This window comes from Lontra canadensis, unplaced genomic scaffold (assembly GCF_010015895.1).
Source record: "Lontra canadensis isolate GAN:19392208 unplaced genomic scaffold, GSC_riverotter_1.0 scaffold7, whole genome shotgun sequence".
Taxonomy (NCBI): Eukaryota; Metazoa; Chordata; class Mammalia; order Carnivora; family Mustelidae; genus Lontra; species Lontra canadensis.
In genome coordinates this window covers 30800548-30817840 of record NW_022631001.1, presented here as the reverse complement: position 1 = coordinate 30817840, position 17293 = coordinate 30800548, and the positions used below count along the sequence as shown (strand labels likewise).

At 38.1% G+C, this 17293-nt stretch overlaps 1 protein-coding gene across 1 annotated transcript; it reads left to right on the top strand.

The window, feature by feature from the left end:
- Positions 1-13190: 13190 nt before the first annotated feature.
- On the top strand, positions 13191-14490 carry LOC116865167 (enoyl-CoA delta isomerase 2, mitochondrial-like). Its single transcript, XM_032853371.1, has one exon. The coding sequence runs from the start codon at positions 13200-13202 to the stop codon at positions 14379-14381; it is 1182 nt and encodes a 393-aa protein (XP_032709262.1). The 5' UTR covers positions 13191-13199; the 3' UTR covers positions 14382-14490.
- The last annotated feature ends 2803 nt before the right edge of the window (positions 14491-17293 follow it).

Below are 17293 nucleotides of genomic sequence, written 5' to 3'. Positions count from 1 at the left end.
AGGAATTTGGGCTGGATAGGCTTAATACCTGGGTATTCTCAAAACATGGCAGCTGGGTACCCCAAAGCGAGTTACCTAAGAGAGACACAGAGCCCAAGATATAACCCACAGCCTTTCACAACCTTATTTTTGAAGTGATGTACAATCACTTCTGTCCTATTCTATTAGTTACACACGTCAAACCCTGGTACTGAGTGTGGGGGACCACACAAAGGTGTGAATCACAGCATGTGGGATCACTGGAGGCCATCTTGGAGGCTGGTCACCACAGCAGGAAATTCTCCAAACACAGTAAGAGTGTGTAAAACAAGCTTGATGATCAGAAAACATGAACAATGTTCATAAGTGCTGTGCTTTCCAATCTTTTCCGCATTGTGGCAGACATGGAAAATGATGCTATTTATCCAGTAAGCTCAAGTTAATGGATGAGTCTGACTGTAGACAGACCAACCCTGTGGCTTTGGCCAGCTCCATCCTCTCCTGGTTACACTTGGGACTGAAGGAATCAGTATCTTTTACACCTATAACCTGTTTATGTGCTAAAACATTCTTCTCACTTCTTCCAGTCTTGCCTCCTACAATCCTTCCTCAGAGCAGCTATAGTGATCTTTTAATTCATTTTAATTCATGAATTAAATCACATTGATTCATTACTTAAACCTCAAACAGCTTCCAACTGCAGTGGAAATTAAAAATCCAAACTCCTTTGTATGATCTATAGTGTCTAGCAAAACTGAGCAGAATTGCCTCAACCTTTCTGATGTCATCTTGTACTAGCCTTCCCCTTGCTCAGTCTGTGTCAGATCCATTGTTCTCTTGCTGTCCCCAAATATAATCAGTTTGTTCTTAGTTCAGTGATGTTTTTCACTTACTCTTTCCTCTGTCTCAGACATGTGTCCTCAGCTGGCTCCTTTCTTTTCTTAACATTGTAGCTTACACATCAACTTCTTTGAGAGGCCTTCCATATTGATCCTATTTAAATGCTTTATTTCACACTCATCTATTTCCTTATTACTTATCACTATCAGAAACTATCTTGCTAATTTTACCAAATCACAAATACTTATTGAATACCTACTAAGCACCAGAAACTGTTGTAGGTGCCAAGTATCTGTTTGCTTGTTTTTTTCCCTGTTTCTATCCCTCATTACTCATGAGGTAGGGACGTTGTCTGTCATCGCTGAAAATCCAGGATCCAAGACGGGGTTTGACTCTTATGAAGGATCCAGTGCATATCTATTAAATGAAAAAAGGTGGGTGATGACAGGCAGCACTCAAATCCAGATGGGCCAGGGTACTCATGACAGCATGGGTCAACAACTTGGAACACATGAGAAAGAGTCAAAGAGTCACGCAGATCAAGAAATCTGAATTCCAGGTGAGCAGTCTGGATCTGGGTCTATGTAGGACAGGGAGTAAAACTATGGAGAACCAGAGCAAGATGAGAGGAACTGGTTCATGGAATCAAAGTGAAGCTTCCCTTCATGGCCATCTCTTTCACTGTCAGTCTTGTCACTGCAGACCCAAGAAAGCAAAGTGCAATGACAGCTATTGTATAGTGTTTCCCCAAATTCATGCCCAGATGGAATCTCAAGAGTGTAACCTTATTTGGATCCAAAGTCTTTGCAGACGTAATCAATTAAGGATCTAGAGGTGAAATCACACTGTATTTAGTGGGGGGACTCCTTCTAAGAAGAGGAGAGAACAAAAAGAAGACGACAGAGATAGAGATGGGAGTGAGGCAGCTACAGGCCAGGGAAGGTCAAGGAATTGCCAGGAGTCACTAGAAGCAAGGAAAGGGCAAGGGAAGATTCTCCCTAGAGCCTCCAGGTGGAGTGTGGCCCTGCCAACACTTTGATTTTGAACTTCCTGCTTCCAAAATAGTGAGAGAATACATTTTTGTTGTCTTTCTGTCATTTCTGGTTACAGCAATGGGTTACAGAAGCCCTGGGAAAATAATACCACACCTGTGCTGTCTTATCATTTTTTTTTCTCAGCATAAAGTACATGTTCAGTAATTCAGCCAGGCAAATTTGTAGCCAACAACTTGCCCAGTGTTAGGCATGATGATTTTTTAAAAATTCTTGTTGAAATAAATGTTCGATGACTAGGTGACCTGGTATCATTTCAAAAAAACCCTTAGGAGAAATATATCAAAACCTTTCAACGATTCTATGTGTGTATATAAAGAGTCTAAAACACCCTGAGGATCCTGACCTTTTCCTGCTGGCTGAAATAAAAATGCATTAGCTTTGTCCATATAATCACACAAGACCTGAGGTCAAAACGGGTAAGAAAACAGAAAGGCTTGGAAACATGGCTGTAATTTTTATGCCAAGTTTGAGGTATTCTACCTTGAATATGTGCCCAAGATTCAGTTCTTTCCCACCTGTGCTGCTTTCTTGTGTAACGAGTGCAGCCTTGTGCCAACAGCAAAACTACCTAGACTATGTCAGATCACTTTAGGCTGATGAGCACCTTTTGGATAATTATGACTATGTCAGTCACTGTGAGCTTTGAAAATGGGTAAGATCAGCTCTTACCTTGTGGGACCTCCCAATTCTGGAGAAGGAACAGATAGTGGTACCTAGTTAAAACACAGAACCATGGTGAAGTTGTTTAATTTGATATATATATATATATATATATATATATATATATATATATATATATATGGTGCAGAGGGATGGAGAGAATAATTCTATCAAGAAGCATTTATCTAACATCTGGTTATGTAGCCATAAGTAAATGACGTTCTGGACATTGGTATCCCAGTGCCAAAATGAACGTGTTTGACAAGACCAGGTCCTTTTAGGCACTGACAGTATAACTTTGGCCTTGGATTATCTGTTTCATGTGTGTTGGTTTCATCTCCCTGTTGGACTATATTGGGGTAGGAATCATGTCTCAGTCATCCCTCTGTCCCAGATCTCGGGGCAGGGCCTGGCCGACAGGACCACACATTAAATGTATGTTAATTGGTTGAGGACTGACATTCATCTTTCTCTCCTAATATCTCAGAAAAAGGTAGAATTTCTTATCCTAAATTGAAAGATTTTAAATAACTGAATTTATTTTTTTTAAAGATTTTATCTATTTGTTTGTCAGAGACAGAGAGAGAGAGAATGAGAGTATGTGTGGGGGGAGCAACAAGCAGAGGGAGAAGCAGACTCCCTGCTGAGCAAGGAGCCAGATGTAGGACTCGATCCCAGGACCTTGGGATAATGACCTGAGCAGAAGGCAGAGGCTTAACCAACTGAACCACCCAGGTATCCCCAAACTACTGAAATTAAAGACAAAAAAATAAATGCCTGCAGGGAGCTCCTCCTGGCCTAGCACTTGACCCTCATGAATTCTTACAAAGAGAGCAGTTGAGAGTGGTTCTGTGAATCCATTTTACTTTGATAGTAATCTGTCAAAAACTCCCTTTTCTGAACCGACGGAAGCTCCGCACCCTCTAGGATCCTTTCTGACTCAACACCCTAGAAAATGACCACCACATATGTGCCCATATTTGTGAATGTGTCTTGAGGTGTGAGTGTTTATAGGTGACTACAGAGAGAGTGTGTGTGTTTGTGTGCGCACGCGTGTGTATACATGCATACACATATACATAAAGCTTTAGAGTAAATGTGACATTTAGTAGCATGTGCATGCAAGATGTATGAGAGAGACTAGGAGTGTACACTTGTGTGTGCTGGTTCGTTCCCCAAGAGGAAGGAGTTCTCTATGCCCTGCAGAATTCCCTTGCCCCACTTCAAACCGGAAGCCTTCCTCCAAGTTAGCTGAGTTTAGCCCAAAGAAAAGGCTCTGTGGAGGTGGGGGCTCATGGTCTTGTTAGTCTTTGGGCCTCCATTCCCTCTTCTTTGGAGTCACTTCACTGTGAAGCTTTAGATAAAGATGACCATGGAAAAGCAGCCACTCTCAGGGGTGTAGTTTTTGGGTGTTTTTAGAGTATTAAAAAATAGTAAGTGAGCAAGCTTGGCTTTTTCTACTAAATAGATAATGTTCTATCTGTTAGAAGAACTGCTATCTGGAAACTTCTTTTTTTCTACAGACATTTGTTTTCAGTTTATGACCCACTCTGCTCCCAGAGGGGCATGAGCATAAATCATCTAGTTTTCAAAAGAAAGAATCATAAAATAGAAAACAAAGGCCCAAAAGCTGACTTACCCCCTCAATTTAAACCATTCTGTCTGAGTGAATATCTGCGACTTAAGGCCCAACAAGGCTAATGTGTAAGCAGGTCTAAGTGTGGGCCTCCAGAGACTATCCCATGAGGTTAATATTAATCTGGGATTTTCAGGGAACACAAAACAGCCTTCTGTCACACCACTTATGCTGTTTCTGGGTCAGGATGACTCCTGAGGCAAAAGGAACTCTGTACTGGGCAAGCTTAAAGTTCTCTTCTTGTCCACCAACACCCCTCCCTCCCTCATCATTTGCTGTTCTATTACAAAACTGATGGCCAACAGAGAGCAGACCCATTTGTGGAGCTGTTGCTGTTCTAAGCACTTTCCAAGCATTGACTCATTGAATCCTCAAAATAATGTTATCAGATGGGTCCTATTATTATCTCCATCTTACAAGCAAGGAACATGAGGTCTGGATAGATTCAGTCACTTGTTCAAGGTGACACAGCCAGTAAGTAGGAAAACTGGAGTTCAAACCTAGCCAGTCTGTCTGGAGACTGCTTTATGAACTGCAACCCCATACTATCTGACTAACCAGGCCCCTGTAACAGCCAGCTTCTAGACATAGACTTATCATGTTAACATTAAATAAAATCACAATTTAAAATAGAACAGAACCTTGGCAACTATGCATTTAGATATTTATTGATTTTTAGGATGATAACAAGGCAAATATAAGGATGGGAAACACTGGGAATGTATTGCAGCAACCCATGGCTAAAATAAAAAAATATACACTGATGAGAATAAGGAGGCTTTCTCTGCCTCTACGCTTGTATACTATGAACCTGATATCTCCGGATACAGTGCTCCCCCATCTGTCTATATTATGCCCTTAGCTATGTTGAATCCTGGGGATTGAATTCCCTAAAAGCATCCAGAAAGAGCTGTACTAATGAGGACACTGTTGTATATGGCTGAAGAACCAAAGAAAATGGTTCTTCAGCAATCTTTGGTAGGTGAATTCCCTGGACCTCTTGGATTCTCCTCGTTCAAGGCCCTCTCTACGTGCTGGGGATTGGCTCTACTTGGGATCTACTGGATTTTTGAACAGTATTCGTGCGTAACTTTCTGTATTTACAGGGTATGTCACTGGGAGGGAAGGGAAGACAAGTCAGGGTTGTCTTGCTAGGCTCCTCCTGAGCCTTAGAGTTGTCTGTTCTAAGACAGATTTACATATATGTCTTACAAATCAAGTGGAATCAGGAAAGCAGAAGCTTTGGTATAATATCCTGTGGCATGCTGCTTTATACAAGGATGCATCCTTGAACATATCATTGGATTTCCTAACTCTGACTCTATTAAACATTTAATTCCATTCAGAATTCCAAATCAGAGTCCTCTCCCAAATTTATCAACTATGTGTCAGATATACTTGATTATTTCTCCCACTGAATTCATTATCTGTTATTACATAACAAATTACCCTAAAACTTAGGAACTTAAAGCAACAAACGCTCATTTTCTAACCATCTCTGTAGGTCAGGAATCCAGGTGCAACTTAACTGGCTCAAGGTTTCTTATGAGGTTGTAGTCAAGCTGCAGGGCATGGCCACGGTCTCATCTGAAGATCTGAAGGGGGGAAATCCCTTTCTAAGCTCATGCATGTGGTTGTGCGCATGCTTCAATTCCTTGCAGGCTGTAGAACTGAGGGCCCAAGTTTCTTGCTAACTAGTGGCTAGAAACCTCCTTCAATTCTTTGACATGTGGGCCTCTCCATTGGGCAGCTCACAATATGGCAGCCGGCTTTCACTCAGAGTGAGTGAATAAGAGAATGCCTAAGCTGAAACCTGCAGTCTTTTTGTGCCCTAGTCTTAAATGTGACATCCCATCACCTCTGCTGTGTTTTACTTGCTAGAAGTGAATCACTAAATCTAACCCATAATCAAGGGGAGGGATATCCACAAAGGTATGAATACCAAGAGGTGGGGATCACTGGGGTCCATCTTAGAGTCTACCTACCCGCCCCTTAGAGCAGGGTCATTCCAGCTGGAAATTATTTATATTCAAGCCTTTGCAATCTGTACTTCCCAAATTCTCCATCTTTCAAGTCTTATTCTATTGTCCAAAAAAGATGGTTTATGCAGCCATCCTAAAACTGTACAAAGTGCACCTACCTCTGCCACTGGTATTTGCCCCTTGGATTTCCAGGGAGGGCTTATTATGTTCTGATGTTATGTTCCATCCTGAATCCCACTGCCTTGTCACAGCCTGCTCCTGAAAGGTTTTCTTTGTTTCTGGGTCTGCATAGACTCTTTTCCTCTTCCTTCATAACCACAAAGTACCACAAACATTAGATTATTTTAGAGAACAGATTTATGCTGAAGGTTTAGAGACATTAGAAGGTAATTCTAGTCAGTAAAGGAAATACACTCAAATTTGATAGCAGACATCATTGTTCCTAGAAATATATTAGCTATTCTTCATTCTTACAATTCTTTCACTGGCTGGAATGCTCTGGGCTGGCTTAGCCTCCTGACATGTTGCTGGGGCTACATATATCTCATACATCTCATACTTCTTCATAATCTTCTAGAGACTCAAAGTTTCCTATTCACTTGTTTACTTTGGGACCCTTGTGCTAGGTTGGGACCATCCTAATCCATCTCTGAGATTTTAGGAATGTTGACTTTTGAATGGGAAGGGGTGAGAAATTTTTCTCTCTTTTGGGGCATCTTCATGGCTCCTATGTAAAATTTTCCGCTTTCTACTCAAAGATCAGAGATGTCTACATACTTAGGAACACTTAGAAAAGGCAGCCTTGGCAAACACACAAAAGTCCCTATTGTCTCTTTTTCCTAGGGCAGCAAGTGCTTACTCTTCTAATAGCTACAAAATCAAGTAAGAGCATTCTAGCAGTAGGTCAAGAAAATCTCTTTCAATGTGAATCTCTGTGTCCATCTATACAAAGAAGAATTTGGCAGCCTCTATTACTAAAATATTTTTGAAGTTCTGCTCTTCCAGGCACCTTGTTATAAGAATATGATCTCATTTTAGAAAAAAAGAAACTATATACTCATATAAATATATAGAAGCAAGCTTGGAAGAAAAACACAACCAACTGTTCGAGTAGTTATAGCTGAGGAGTGAGGTTATTTTGGAGGAGTTCTATGAGAGGGGAATAGAAGGACAAAGTAGTGAGAGGTATTTTCACTTTATGTAGTACAGGTGTCTGTATAGTCTTAAAGACTCAAATGTATTGTTTTTGTCACTGTATTTAAAATTCAAGAATAAAGTAAGCTGGCATTACACAAAAAGAAAAGTTTGTAGATGAAGAAACTAAGGCCAGCTTCATAATACCCTTCAGCAATGCTAAGTACCAGGAAATAATGGAACAATGTATTATAATTTTGATGGGGAAAAAAGTGTATGAGAAGGATTGTTGTCTTCAGCTATTTTCCCATTCCTGACAGCAACAGGAAGAAACCTTCAGATAGTCAAAAGTTCAGCAAGTATACCATGCTCATATTCATATGGGAAAAAAATTGTGCATAATATATGTACTTTTCTGTCTTATTCCAGCTAAACAGGTAAAGACTCAAAATAAAAAAAAAATCAAAGAATGTGTAATTTGTAGTATAAAATGATTGAAGAAGAGGGACACCTGGGTGGCTCAGTCCGTTAAGCCGCTGCCTTCGGCCCGGGGTCCTGGGATCAAGTCCTGTATTGGGCTCCTTGCTCAGGGGGGAGCCTGTTTCTCTCTCTGCCTCTGCCTGCCACTCTTCCTGCTTGTGCTTTCTCTCTCTGACAAATAAATAAATAAGTAAAATGATTGAAGAAGAATGTAAAGATCAATAAAAGAGCAAATTCATTAATTCAGGAAATATTAATTTAAATACCATTAAATACCACTGTGTGTCAGGAACACTTCTAAAATCTTAAATGCATCATCAACAAATGAAACAGGGACTTTTGCTCTTCTGGAGCTTTCATTCTAATTTCTAATTACATAATATACTAGATGATCCCATTATTTATTTATTTTTTTTTAAAAGGAGAGATGCCTGGCAAAAGGCATCTAGAGTATGGGGAAGGCGGTAGCCAGGTTGTAATTTCCATACTGACATTTTAGAGGTAGATGTAAAAATCTGGAATAAGCCAATGAAAATAATATAGTACTATATTAGAAGAATAATATGTTCAGAAGAGTATGCAGAGTTTATTCTTAGAATAGAAGTTTATTTAGGGTCACGTGGTGACTCAGTTGGTTAAGCCTCTGCCTTCGGTTCAGTTGGTGATCTCAGGGTCCTGGGATCCAGCCCCACATAGAGCTACCCATTGGGCTCCCTGTCAAGGGGGAATCTGCTTCTCCCTCTGCCCTCTTCACTGCCTGTGTGTATTCACTTGTTTTCTCTCTCTCAAAAAAATAAGTAAAATCTTAAAAAAAAAAAGAATACAAGCTCATTTATGGCTAGTAAATGCATTAATATTGCCCATCAGTAAAAGGTTAAAGGAGAAAAGCAACTGGATCACTCCCACAGATGTCCTAATATCATCCCATAAAATTTTGTATCTATTCCTGACAAAAGTCTTGGAAAATAATTAAGGGAGAAAATTTCCTTAACATTACAATGAATATAAAAATCTAGAGGCAACCTTCTGAATGCTGAAACAACAGAAATATTTCCTTTAAAATTCAGGAACAACAAAAATCCTAATGTCATTACTATTTAACTATTTTGTAAATTTGCAAAACAATGTAAGAGCTAAGGGGAAAATACAGTATCACTATTAAAGTAAGGGGAAAATATTTTATAAATTACTGCTTTGTTGATTTGGAAGACTTGAGAAATTTTAACAAAAATTATTTGAACTAATTAGGGAAGATAGGAAGTTGTCCAGATGCAAACATATATATAAAATATTAAGGTGCTTCTTTTACCAGTAATAGTCTAGTCAAAATTCTGATGGTGAAACTATTTTACTCTATGCTATCAAAAATAATTAAGCACATTTGCAAAAAACACTAATAAGAAATCTGTGAAGGGGCGCCTGGCTGGCTCAGTCAGTTAAGTGTCTGGCTCTGGATGTCTGGGTGGCTTCCTGTGTTAAGCATCTGCCTTTGGCTCAGGTCATGATCCCAGGGTCCTGGAAAAGGATTCTGCCTCAAGCTCCTTGCTCAGTGGGAAGCCTGCTTCTCCTGCTCCCTGCTGCTCCCCTGGCTTGTGCTTGCTCTGTATTTCTCTCTCTCTCTCTGACAAATAAATAAATAAAATCTAAAAAAAAAAAAAGTGTCTGACTCTTGATTTCAGCTCAGGTCTTGATCTCAGCATTGGGAGTTCAAGCCCCTCATTGGAAAGAAGAAAGGGAGGAAGGAAGGAAGGAAGGAAGGAAGGAAGGAAAAATAATTTAGAGAATTGTGTGTCAAAGTAAGAAAACAGACAGAGATATATAAATGGAGAGATATACCATGTTCCTGAATGGGAATACCAAATATTATAAAGGTGATTATTTAATTCTTCTGAAATAATTGAAAGGCTTGATGTGATTCCAATAAAAATCTACTAGAAGAGTTTTCTGATTTTTACTTGACAAAGTGATAATATAGCTCATTTGTGAAGTATATAGTTTTGAGTAGTAAAAAAGTTTCAAAAAGATGAAATAAAACAAGATGGAAAGGGTAATGAAGAGAGATTTGTCTTATGAGGTAATAAAGCCTACAGTAAACTTTCAGTTATCAAGATGCTCTGTCTCCAGGGCAAGAATTGACAGTTTGATCAATGGAGCAATATAAAGATTCTAGAGACCAATACTCTTCTATGTAAGAATTTAAAATATAGTTAAATGCCCTTCATAAATCAGTATGCAAAGGGAGAAGTATTCAGTAAATGATGCTGGAACAATTGGCTAGGTATTTGGTAAAAAATAAAGCTAGATTGAAATGACTTATTATTGTGCTTAAAATTAAGGCAAAATAAAACTAAACAAAAGTAAACCAAACTAAACTAGAATAAACAATAAATTAGTATTCTATAGACTACAGGAAGGGGAATATTTTCCAAGAATGAAAGTTACAGAAGAAATCACAAGGTGGAAAAACAGTAGATTTAATTACTTAAAAAGCTAAAACGTGTTTCTTATAAAATACTGTAAAATAAAGTTAAAAGAGGGTGCCTGGGTGGCTCAGTTCGTTGGGCATCTTCCTTCGACTCAGGAGATGATCCCAGGGTGCTGGGATCAAGTCCCACATCAGGCTTCCTGCTCAGTGGGGAGCCTGCTTCTCTCTCCCCCTCTGCTCCTCCTCCTGCTTTTTCTCTCTCTCAAATAAAATTAAATTAAAAAAAAATTTTTTAAATAAAGTTAAAAATTTGACAACTTGGAAAATTACTTATAGACAAAGTCTTAGTCTTAAAATATTTTTTAAAAATTCTGTCAAATCAAGTGGAAAGGAAAGACCAAAGTGACAAAGGCAAGAAAGAAAAATCTCAGAAAAGACAGCACAAGTAATAAAATGGCATTAAATATATATCTACCAATAATTACTCTGAATGTAAATGGACTAAATGTTCCAATCAAAAGAGGGTGTCAGAATGGAAACAAAACAAAACAAGACCCACTTGTATGTTGCCTAGAAGAGACCCATTTTAATCATAAAGCTACCTGCAGACTGAAAATGGGGGAGGGGAAAACAGAGAAATATTTATCATGCAAATGGACATCAAGAGAAAGCTGGAATAGCAATACTTCTAACAGACAAACTAGCCTTTAAACCAAAGATTGTAACAAGACATGAAGAAGGGCAAAATATCATAATAAAGGGGACAATCCAACAAGAAGACCTAACAACTGTAAATATTTATGCAACCAACATGGGAGCACCCAAATATATAAAACATTTAGTAACAAACATACAGGAACTCATTGATAATAAAACAATATTAGTATGGGACTCTAATAGCCCACTCACAAAATGGGCAGACCATCTACACAGAAAAGCAACAAGGAAACAATGGCTTTGAAAGGCACACTTGGAACAGATGGACTTAACAGATATATTCAGAAAATTCCATCTTAAAACAGCAGAATACCCATAATTTTCAAGTGCACATGTGACATTCTTCAGAACAGATCACATACTAGGTTGCAAGTCAGGCCTCAACAAGTTCAAAACGATTGAGGTCATACCATGCATCGTTTCTGACCACAACACTAAACTTGAAGTTAACCATGAGAAAAAATCTGGAAAGACGACAAATACATGAAGGTAAAACAACATGCTACTAAACAATGAATGGGTCAACCAGGAAATCAAAGAAGATATTAAAAAATACACGCAAACAAATGAAAATGAAAACACAATGGTCCAAAACCTTTGGGATGCAGCCTAGGCAGTCCTAAGAGGGCAATATATAGCAATCTAGGCCTACCATAAGAAGCAAGAAAAACATCATATAAACAACCTAACCTTACACCTAAAGGAACAGAAAACAAACAAACAAATAAAGCTTAAAGCCAGCAGAAGGAAGGAAATAATAAAGATCAGAGGAAAAATAAATGATATAGAAACTAAAAAACATAATAGAGCAGATCGATGAATCCAGGAGCTGGTTCTTTGAGAAAAAAATCAATAAAATTGATAAATCTCTAGCCAGACTTGTCAAAAAGAAAAGAGAAAAACCCAAATAAATAAAATCACAAATAAGAGAGGGGGAAATAACAACAAACACCACAGGAATGCAAACAATTGTAAGAGAATATTATAAAAAACGAAATGCCAACAAATTAGACAACCTGGAAGAAATGGAAAAACTCTTAGAAAGATAAACTACCAAAACTGAAAAAGGAAGAAGTAGAAAACTTGAAAAGAGTGATAACCAGCAAAGAAATTGAATCACTAATCAAAAACCTCCCAAAAATCAAAAGTTCAGGGCCAGATGGCTTCATAGGTGAATACTACCAAACATTTAAAGAACAATTAATAATCTATTCTTCTCAAACTATCCCAAAAAATAGAAAAGGAAAGAAAAGTTCCAAATTCATTCTTTGCGGCCAGCATTATCCTGAGACCAAAACCAGATAAAGACTCCACTGAAAAAGAGAACTATAAGCCACTATCCCTGATGAACATGGATGCAAAAATTCTCAATAAAATACTAGCAAACCAAATCCAAGAGTACATTAAAATAATCATTCACCATGATCAAGTGGACTTTATTCCTGGGCTGCAAGGATAGTTCAATATTTGCAAATCAATCATTGTGATACACCACATTAATAAAAGGAAGGATAAGAACCATATGATCCTTTCAATAGATGCAGAAAAATCATTTGACAAAGTACAAAATCCATTTATGGTAAAAATCCTCAACAAAGTAGGTTTAGAGGGAACATCCTCAAAATAATGAAGGACATATATGAGAAACCCATATATGAAAAGCTCAGTGGGGGAAATCTGAGAACTTTTCCCCTAAGGGCAAGAACAGCACAGGGATGTCCACTCTCACTACTGTTATTTAATAGTACGGGAAGTCCTAGCCACAGCAATCAGACAACAAAAAGAAATAAAAGGCATCCAAATCAGCAAAGAAGAAGTCAAACTTTCAGGATTTGCAGATGACATGATACTCTACATAGAAAATGCAAAAGACTCCACCAAAAAATTGCTAGAACTAACAAAAGAATTCAGGAAAGTTGCAGGATACGAATTTGATGTACAGAAATCTGTTGCATTTGTATACATTGATAATGAAGCAGCAGAATGAGAAATCAAGGAATCAATTCCATGTGCAATTGTACCCAGAACTGTAAGGTACCTAGGAATGAACCTAACAAAGGAGGTAAAAGATCTATACTTTGAAAACCATAAAACACTGATGAAAGAAATTAAAGATGACATAAAGAAATGGAAAAACATTCCATGCTCATGGATTGGAAGAACAAATATTGTTAAAATGCCCATACTGCCCAAACATTCTACACATTTAATGCAATCCCTACCAAAATACCACCAGCATTTCTCAAAGAACTAGAATTAAAAAACCTAAAATGTGACCTTTCCGGGTAGCCATGGCGGGGGTAACCGGTCGGCTGATTCGGTGCTGGTATCGGAGAGCGGTCGGGGGCTCCCTGAAGGTCCCGGCACTTCAGCTGCATGTGAGCAAAACAGCAATGGGAGCCAGTCAGGAGGATTTTGAGAATGCGATGAATCAGGTGAAACTGTTGAAGGAGGACCCAGGAAATGAAGTGAAGCTCAAATTCTATGGACTCTATAAGCAGGCCACTGAAGGACCTTGTAATACACCCAAACCAGGTGTGTTTGACTTGATCAATAAGGCCAAATGGGAGGCATGGAATGCTCTTGGCAATCTGCCCAAGGAAACTGCTAGGCAGAGCTATGTGGATTTGGTGTCTGGTTTGAGTTCTTCGTCTGACTCCTCTAGCCAAGCGAAGCCTGAAGCAGACAGGAAACAAGCTGGATACGAAACAGTGGTGATGACCTCTGAAGACGGCATCACAAAGATCATGTTGAACCGGCCTGCCAAAAAGAATGCATTGACCGAACAGATGTATCAAGAAATCATACTTGCACTTGAAGCCGCAAGCAAGGATGACTCTACCATAACTGTTTTAACAGGAAACGGAGATTATTACTCTAGTGGAAATGACCTGACCAATTTCACTAATATTCCTCCTGATGGTGTAGAGGCGAAAGCTAAAAATAGTGCCATTTTACTGAGGGATTTTGTAGGCTCTTTCATAGATTTTCCTAAGCCTCTGGTTGCCGTGGTCAACGGTCCAGCTGTGGGAATCTCCGTCACCGTTCTCGGGCTATTTGATCTTGTGTACGCGACCGACAGGGCAACATTTCACACTCCTTTTAGTCACCTTGGCCAAACTCCAGAAGGTTGTTCCTCTTACACTTTTCCGAAGATAATGGGCACAGCCAAGGCAGCAGAGATGCTCATTTTTGGGAAAAAGTTAACTGCTGGAGAAGCCTGTGCTCAAGGACTTGTTACTGAAGTTTTTCCTGATAGCACCTTTCAGAAAGAAGTTTGGACCAGGCTGAAAGCATATTCAAAGCTCCCCCAGAATGCCATGCGTATTTCGAAACAGATCATCAGAAGTCAGGAGAAAGAAAAGCTGCACGCTATTAACGCCAAAGAAAGCAGCATCCTTCAGGAAAGATGGCTGTCAAGTGAATGCATGAATGCCATCATGAACTTCTTCTCCCAAAAAGCCAAGCTGTGATGCCTATTACAGCAGTGTTATGCATTTCAAATTAAGGGATGTGCTGTCATTTCTGATTTTCAATACTTGAACTAATAAACTGTGCCTTTTCTCAGCGCTAAAAAAAAAACAAAAAAAAACCCCCCAAAAAAAACCCTAAAATGTGTACAGAACCGCAAAACCCTGATTAGCCAAAGCAATCTTGAAAAATAAAAGCAAAGCTAGAGGCATCACAATCCCAGACTTAAAAGTTACATTACAAAGTTATAGTTATCAAGACAGTATGGTATTGTCACAAAAACAGACACATAGATCAACAGAACAGAATAGAAAAAACAGAAATAAACCCACAACTATAGGGCCAACTAATCTTTCACAAAGCATGAAAGACTGTCCAGTAAAAAAAGACAGTCTCTTCAACAAATGGCATTGGAAAACTGCACAGCAACATGCAGAAGAATGGGAGAAGATATTTGCAAAGATGTATTTGATAAAGGGTTAGTATCTAAAATATATTAAGAGCTTATAAAACTAAACACACAAAAAACAAATAATCAATTTTAAAATGGGCAGAAGACATGGATAAACATTTTTTTTCAAAGAAGAAATGCAGATGGTCCACAGACATGTGGAAAGATTCTCAACATTACTCATTATCAGGGAAATACAAATCAAAACTACAATGACATATCCCCCAACACCTGTCAGAATAGCTAAAATTAACACAAGAAACAACAGGTGATGGCAAGGATGTGGAGAAAGGGGAACCCTCTTACATTGTTGGTAAGAATGCAAACTGGTGTAGTCATTGTGGAAAACAATATGAAGATTCCTCAAAAAGTTAAAAATAGAACTATTCTATAATCCAACAATTGCACTACTAGGTATTTACTCGAAGAACACAAAAATACTAATTCGAAGGGATATTTGCTCCCCAATGTTTATAGCAGTATTATCTATAATAGCCAAACTATGGAAAGAACCCAAATGTCCATCAAGTGATGAATGGATAAAGAAGATGTGGTATGTGTACACACATACACACACACGCTGAAATATTATTCAACAGTCAAAAAGAATGAAATCTTGCTATTTCCAATGACGTGTTTGGAACTAGAGGGTATAATGCTAAATGAAATACGTCAGTCAAAGAAAGACAAATGTCACATTATTTCATTCATATGTGATATTTAAGAAACAAAATAGATGAAAAAGGGGGAAAAAAGGAGAGAGAGGCAAACCAGAAAACAGACTCTTAACTGTGAAACAAACTGATGGTTGGCAGAGGGGAGGTGGCTGGGGGCGGGGGGAATGGGTGAAACAGGTGATGGGGATTAAGGAGTGCACTTGTCCTGATGAGCACTGGGCATTGCATGGACGTGCTGAATCACTATATTGTACACCTGAAACTAATATTACATTGTGTGCTAACTAAATGGAATTTAAATAAAAATTTAAAAAATTAGTAAATAAAATAAAATTACTGCCAACTCAAGAAGAAACACAGCCACCTCAAGAGATACTAATGAATAGACATGGACAGATAATTCACCAAAGAAGTATAAGTAACAAAAAATGTGAAAAAAAATTTGATCTTTTAGTTATAAAAAATGTTGGTTAAAATAACAATGAAACAATGTTTTCCCAATTCCAAATCTGAAAAAACTTTTTAAAAGCTATAATGCTCAGTGTTAGTGAGGGTTACACTAGCATTAAAATCCTGTCTGGAAAATAATTTTGAAAAAGTATATGAAAGTAGTTACATATTAATATCCTTTGACAAAAGTAACCTTATTAATTGTAGTTCATGTTATTATTATTTTTTTTAAGATTACCAATTTTTTTAAGACTTCATTTACTTATCTGACAGAGAGCAAGAGAACACACAAGCGAGAAGAATGGCAGACAGAGGGAGAAGCAGACTCCCCACTGAGCAAGGAGCCCAATGCAGGACTCGATCCTGAGACTCTGGGATCATGACCTGAGCCAAATACAGATGTTTAACCAGTTGAGCCACTCAGGTGCCCCTGGAGTTCATACTATTAAAATAGGTGTTATTTTAAAAGTTTAGTTATCTAACAATAGAAAAGAATCATTAAAAGTTGAAAGATTAATATGTCAAAAATTATAAATCATATTCTTCAAGAAATTAATAACATTCAAAAACATTCACAAGGCAAATAAAAAACTAGAATGCAAAACTTTTTATATACCATGACCATAAGTTTTTGTCTATCTGTACACACATACATACAAATAGCAACACGTGTGGGAAACATGTCAGATTCAGAGCTCGACAGGAAGTGGGACCCGGTTAGTTGGCAATAAACATACGGAAGATACGGTCCTAAAGTAGGCATTGGTTTTGGATTATGACTTGTTTTCTCAATTAAGCTTCTTTCAAAGAAGAATGTGGCCAGTAGTCTTTGGTTCTGGGATGGGATTGGGAATGGGCTACTCCCAACTGTCAGCATGATTTCCAGACTCTGTTATCTTCTACATGGAAATACGTCAAGGAGCAGGGGCAGTGACTTACACCTGAGAACATCCCAATGGGAGGAAAAGAAAAATCATGTTTACTCCTCAGGAATGCTGATGGGCCCTGGAGTAAGCTGACATTCTTCTGTAACAATGTTATCGGTAATATTTTAAACTCCAGCACAATGTTTATGTATTTGAAACAAGTCTGTTTCCTGTTTTGTATTTTCTCTCTGTAAATTATAAGGTGGTGGAATTAAGCAAAATAAATTAAAAGTAGGCAGCCAAAACAAAAACAAAGACAAATACCAACACATGTGCAGACATAAAAATGCTACAGGAAAATATTCAAAACTTAATTTTATCTTTATGTGTGGATTATGAATGTGTTTTCTTTTATTCTATTCCCTTTTTTTGATAATTTTGAAAATACAGAGAATGTTATCTTTTTATAA